Genomic DNA, 6,925 nt, shown 5'->3' with positions numbered 1-6,925 from the left:
ATAAATCTCTTATCCGTCGACTGATAAACTTGATCAGTTGACGGAACACCATTATACTTTTGTGTTTTGATCAGGACCTCGATCATTCTAAGTTTCCATGGATTCATCGACGAAGCCTTCTTATCCGTCGACGGAACCATTAAAGTACACTTCCTGCAAAATAGTATTAGTACAGAGATAATATTTACCTTGCAAAATAAAGCTAGTTCATAGATATGCATGATCAAATAAAGACAGATAGGTCTATCTTAATCTCGACTTAGAAATCATGATTGGTTTCCTCAGTCAAATCATCGCCTAAAGTTTTTCCTAAATTAGAACACAACCTCAATGGTTCTCTCCATTCCGATAACTTACCTTACTTACCATGTGTCAAACCTTCCAAATCTTTTCTGGCCTTGATGTCTGGTCTACGCTGACCCACCGAGTCCTCTTGCCAAATGTTAAATCCTTCTGACCCATCTGAACTTTCTGTCAGTCTAATCCTCTGACCCATTTAGACTTTCTACCTAATGTCTGGTCCTCTAGATCTATCAAGCCACTTGAGTATACACACTTAACAAGGATATCAAATACATGTATTCTGACTTTAAACTAATTGATATACATCAGAATATAAGTTTGATTATTAGTACATTCTACACTAATAACATGGTTATGATAATCACACTAAACTATCTCTATCACAAGACTATTAAATGTTAAGAGTATAATATGTTGCAAGATTATTTTAATAATTTTGTTCAAGTTATTAGAGAGGTATTGTCACATGATCACATAATACTCAATGATTTTTATATTATGAAAAAACTTATGAAAAAATTAGATCTTCCAATGGAAAGAATTGATGTTTGCAAAGATGGTTGTATGCTATATTGGGGACATGATGGAGATACAAATGCTTGTAAATTATATAATCAAGTTAGGTACAAGAGCATTAGAAGAAGTCAGCAACAACGTAAATTATACGCTTAGTTCTTTTATTTTCTTTTAACTCCTAGGTTACAAAGGTCTTATGCATCAAATGTCACTACTAAACACATGACTTGGCATATAAATCATCAAATAAAAAAGAGGCTAATGTGACATCCATTAGATGGAGAGATGTGGAAAATTTTTGATAAAACATACACTACAAGAAAAAAAACCTAACAACAATAATTTTTTTTATCGTTGTCATCGTCCCTTTAAAACTTTTGTTAAAAGTCATGTTGCTAAAGGGGTGCTCAAAGATAATAGTTAAAAATCATTGTTTTTGAAGGCAAAGACAGTAGTTTTACAACAGTGAAAAATCATTGTCTTTTTTCATATAAAAACAAAAAAAAATCAATATAAAATTTTCAAGTATTATAAATCATTTAAAATACAAATTCAAAAATAAAATTTAATATACAATTTGTCAACGTTTGAAAATAATATTTACAGTATTCTAAAAAAAAATTATAAGCAATCAACATAATGACAAGTAACAACACTAATAAAACAAAGGTAGAACAACACAACAACATGAGATTTTTCTGTTTAGATGCCAATGAAGAGGCAGCATTGTAGCTCTTATTGCTCCTTAACCTGCTAAAGTCTCTATTTTTTTGGCTTTCTGATGTTCTTCCCAGTACCCTTGAGGACTCCTACTCAAATAAAAATATATATTACAAATTAGAAACCATAATTGTATACCTAACCGATTGACATAAAGTATTGCTAGCGTAACCTCTTAAGTTTTCACAAATTTTCAGCCCCTCTTTAGTTTCAACACATTGCATGAAAAGTGCAAAACCATGAATAAGATTCTAAGTTTAATAACTACAAACATCAATAAAGGACTACTACTTTAGAAAATCTAAGTAGCAACAACAGAAAGTCCCTCAATAAAAGAAACATAAACTTCATATAAAATGTATGTAGCAACACTAGCTTAGAAAATGGACGTAGACATATCAAATGGGTTGATGGAAATATAAATACCGTGCAAGCTACACAAATATTTTCAAGGTACTTAAGTGTGCTTATTTTTGTAGAAAAGCTGAAAAAAAATAGAAAGCAAGAAACCGATATTACCGTGTTTTATTCATTCCTTGCTAAGATTTCATTAATCCCTTACACATGTATTATTCTAGTGTTCAAATTTGCAAATGCAATCAATATATCTCTCAAAGCTTCCTTAATGTAAAACATACAATGTAAGTGAAAAAATATACATATAATAATTCATAACAACATCAATCAACTCATTTCACTAGTACTACCTAAAATATCAATATAATAATCCTACAATTAGATAAAATGATTTCGATTTAATAGGGTAGTTCGGTGAAGAAATAAAGTACCTTCATGTTTAAGTTCTAGAACAAGCTCCTCGAAACTGTGGTTGTTTGATAAATCATGGTGAATGAGAAGTGTTTCCTAAAGAAAAGAAACGTGTAATTAGTGATAATGTACTTGTAGCATTGGTAAAAAAATAAAGTAAACATGAATTACCATTGCATTATAGGTAGCTAGATAATCCAACTTTGAGACCACTATGATGTGCCTCGTCATTTCCATCTTCACAAATTTATCAACAAAAACATGGTAAATTCCATATATATACAATATAATAAATCATATGACATGAATCTCCATTTCTTTGTAACTACAAGGTAAAAAGAGTAACAAAAATACATGCACAGACTTGTACCAAGAATAGGAATTTTCGTGGAGCTTTTTATCTAAGAAACCAGTCTATTGTTTCCTCTTGGAATCACAATATCTATTACATTATCAAACTGGTGCATAGAATACCAATCTAAGTGTTAACAACTTTTAAAGTATATTCATCGTCAAATTTTTATCCTCTCCTTAAGAAAATCTAGAATATACTATTTTGAATTCATAAACACGATAAGTTTTTCACCAACCGTATCAGGAATGGCTACAATAATTACCTAAAACAATATAAATCTTTATTATATTTTTAAAGGCAGGGTAGAGAGACAAGCAACAATATTTATATGAATATATGAAATTAATTAAAACCTTGTGAAGAATTATGTTTGAACACCTAGCTTGTTTTCCTCCTTTCAGAAGCATACCATTCCCACTTCGAATTACTAATGCCACTATCTATTGAGTCAAAAAATAATCAATATAGTGCAATAAAAGCAACGACATAGATTTAAATCGAAGCAACAAACCTATAGCATGTAATGTAACCTAACATAATTTATCCTAATTGCATTCAAAGAAAGGGCACAAACATAATGGATTTAACACTAACAAGCAATGCAAACAACTAACTAAAGGAATTACCAAACTAAAGTCTAATTACTTAAGGAAAACATTCCATCGAACATCTTGAAAACGTCATCCAATTAAAACTCACTACATGAAATCCTAATCATGGGAACCAAATCAATTACACACATTCAAACATGAATTCATTCAAGTGATCAACTCATCAAAGTATCCGGATCAAATCAACTTCAAGTAGTGTTTGGGGAAAATTTATCGAACACTTGGCAAGCGTCAAACGATTCAAACTTAATACATGACATCACAGGCATGAAACATTAGATCTACTACAATCAATCAAATATGGAGATCAACCAACAACCTAATGAAACAAAGCAACACAATGAACAACCAAATCAAAACTTGTCAAGGAAGAGATGTTACGATCCGGATGGATGCATGAGATGAATCTGCTATCTGGAACTTATAAGGGTCTGTGTTGGAGCTAGGAAGGAAGGCTGGAGACGAGATGATGGTGGTGACTCCTCTCCCAATTGGGAGAGGGCTGTGGAATGGAGGAGATGGCTCCCGAATCTGGGAGAGAACTCCAGTGGTGGCTATGTGAAGAAGACTCGAATCTAAGTCCTCCAACAGAAATGACTGGCGACAAACGTGAAGATGAAATGAGATCTGGCAGGGCCATTGCGTCCCTCCTATCATCTCAGATCCGATCGGAGAAGAGGGCCACCCGTGATGTATTCGGTGGAGAGAACCTCTTCCAATCGGTTGAGGGTGCCATTGGGATGAGGAGACCGGCTAATGGTTGTGACGGTGGAGATGGTAGTCCTCGGCCGATGAAGGAAGAAGGGGTGGAAGTGTGGTGGCATCGCATCGGGCGATGAAAAGAAGAAAACGTGATTGGCCATGCTCCTATACTTCTCCCATCTTTTGATACAAAAGGCGGAATCCGCCGCCCCGACGGCCCCCTACGCCTGCCCCACGATGATGTAGGAGGAGGGTTAATCAGGGTGAATGCTGGGTTGACAAGTGGCTGGGGTTCGAGGCTTTAAGCCGACAGACGGGGATATTATCCCACATTGCAACCGTCGACACTCGAACCATTGCGTCATGATACAACATCTCAGCCACTTACCAACTGATCCAGCCCCTGGGGGCTATACTTCTCCCATCTTTTGAATGGACAGCTAGAGACTTTTAGATCTGTTTAATGCAAATAACAGTTTAATAGACCAAACAACATAGGCCATAGATAATAGTTTAATAAAACCATTGTGTATTATCATGTAAACAATGTTAATAGACAATTGTTGCTTAAAACTATTGTCTTATATTCAAAAAATAAGTTTATAGGTAACAATTTTAAAAAATAGTTGTCTTTAACAAACATAAGATAACGATTTTTAAAAAATCGTTATCTTTTTTAAAAACAAATGGCTAACAACAACAGTTTTTAATAAAACAATTATTAAATAGAAAAAGACAACGATTTTTCAAAAAATCATTGTCTATTGAGTGTGGTTGAATTCTAAATTTCTTGCAGTGATATCCTAAATTTACGAAGGACACTAAAAATATTAGGTTAGATCTCTGTGTTGATGGATTTACTCCATTTGAAAAATCAGGAAGAAATTATTCTAGTTGGCCAACTATCTTAACTATGCATAATCTTCAACCTGGAATGCACATAAAAACACCATATATATTTTTTAACATTGGTTATGCATGGCCCATAAAATCTAAAAAAGTTAATAGATGTTTATATGCAATCACAGATTGCAAAGCTAAAACAACTATAGAATGAAGGTTTTCCTACATATGATATTCATACTAATCAGATATTTGTAATGAAGGCTACTCTTTTTTAGACCATAAATGACTTTTTGACTTATGACATGCTATCAGAATGGAGTACCACTGGGATCTTAGGATGTCAATCAAATTGAAACATAGGAAGAAGTCGAGTTATTTCGATTATCATAGATAATTTTTACTGCAAAATCATAATTTTAGAAGAAATAAAGATGAATTAACTAAGAATAGAATTGCAAGAACACTTTCATTATTGAGATTAACATGTGAACAGATTTGTACAGAGTGTAGGATGGAAGATGAGCTCTAGAGGGGGTGAATAGTGTGCCTCACTTTTCACTTTTTTGAAGAAACTTGAGAGTGTGCAACGTAAATAAAAAACACAATGCTAACAACTTTATTTTTACTTGGTTCACAGCTAGACACTATTAGTCTAAGGTATGCACTCACTAAGTGCCTTCATTGGGAAATCTACTAAGAGTTTACAGAATTACAAAAATTGAGTACAGAAGAAATGAAACAATTGGAATTTATATCGACAACATATTAGGATAGTAGCTTGAGCATTGATTGTTGGAGCAGCATTTTGGTGTCGTAATGGCGGCTTTAGAGCAGCACATGAGTATGAATATTGTAGAGAATAGTGTATATTAGGTTTTGGTTAAACCCCTCTTTTATATGCCTTTCCATGTTGTTGGATCCCTTCCATTCACCTCAATCGAAGCCCATCCGTTCTACTTACATCGCAGATTATCCACATCCAGATGCATGAATCCCTTCCAGACGCCTCAAGTGCTGACATGGCATTGATTAGATGAAACTTCATCGCTTGAGGCTTTATCCTGTCCCAAGTGCCTGGATCCCTTCTAGGCACCTAGATCACCTTGGTCCAGAAAACTTATACTTGTATCACAGAGTTAGCACAATAAGTATATAATATTAAACATGAAATAGTTTAACAATCTTTGGACTGTCTAGTCTTAACTTTTGGGTTTCTAGTGAAATCCTAGGTCAGACCAACCCCTACTGTTCCTTCTCAGGGAACGCATCCTCTTCCACTTCTCTTAGAAGAGATTACTTGTTTGCCAAACATCTGGTCCTCCAGACATATTTGGACTTTTGCTCAGCATCCGATCTTGATCTTCATGACTTCCTTCTAAACATCCAGTCATCAACCCTTCTAGACTTCTATCTAGTGTCCTCAACCCCCAGAGCTTTCCGTCTAGTGTTCTCGATCCCTAGGACTTATACTCGACATCCTCAATCTACCAAGTCTTCTGCCAGTCCCCTCGACTAGGACTTCTTTGTGGAGTCCCACAGACCAAGAGTTCCTTGCCTAGCCACAACTAGAACTTTCCCTTTGTCTAGTTTCCACAAGTACTTTTACCTTGCCTAGTATCTAGTCAACTACTTACACACTTAGTCATCCTTATTAGATTATAATACACCATAACTTTGAACTCATTGCTAATATCAAAATTAGGTATGATTATTTGGTGCTTTCAGCACCAATACAGAGTGGTTAACTTTTCATTTGTTATTGAAGAGCCACATGATACAATAAATGAATATAGAAGTATACATAAATGGACTAGACAGAGTATATTTTGGGATTTACTGTATTGAAAGAGTCATTTGATTCATCATAATCTTAATGTAATGCATATTAAGAAGAATGTCTTTGATAATCTGATAAATACAATAATGGATATCATTGAAAAAATAAAAGATAATATGAATGCAAGAAAAGACATGTGACTCTTTTGTAAAAGACTCATTCTTAATATCGATGAAAGTAGTAGGGGACCAAAGTCAAAGGCAGTTTATATATTGAATAAAAATCAAAGACATGTTATCTGTGAATGGATGAAATCATTAAGATTTC

At 34.1% G+C, this 6,925-nt stretch overlaps 1 protein-coding gene across 2 annotated transcripts; it reads right to left on the bottom strand.

Moving 5' to 3' along the window:
• Positions 1–1,404: 1,404 nt before the first annotated feature.
• LOC122010051 (delta-1-pyrroline-5-carboxylate synthase-like) lies at positions 1,405–4,192 on the bottom strand. Of its 2 annotated transcripts, XM_042566424.1 has the most exons (5): positions 3,655–4,192; positions 3,016–3,102; positions 2,479–2,544; positions 2,328–2,403; positions 1,405–1,628 (listed from the first exon to the last, which is right to left on the bottom strand). In XM_042566424.1, exons 1-5 carry the CDS (start codon positions 3,928–3,930, stop codon positions 1,582–1,584), a joined length of 552 nt encoding a protein of 183 aa, XP_042422358.1. In that variant the 5' UTR covers positions 3,931–4,192; the 3' UTR covers positions 1,405–1,581. The 2 variants fall into 2 exon arrangements, with proteins under 2 accessions (XP_042422358.1, XP_042422359.1); XM_042566425.1 differs by lacking the exon at positions 3,016–3,102.
• Positions 4,193–6,925: the final 2,733 nt, after the last annotated feature.

Source organism: Zingiber officinale, chromosome 8A (genome assembly GCF_018446385.1).
Source record: "Zingiber officinale cultivar Zhangliang chromosome 8A, Zo_v1.1, whole genome shotgun sequence".
Taxonomy (NCBI): domain Eukaryota; kingdom Viridiplantae; phylum Streptophyta; class Magnoliopsida; order Zingiberales; family Zingiberaceae; genus Zingiber; species Zingiber officinale.
This window is presented reverse-complemented; position numbering and strand designations above follow the sequence as displayed.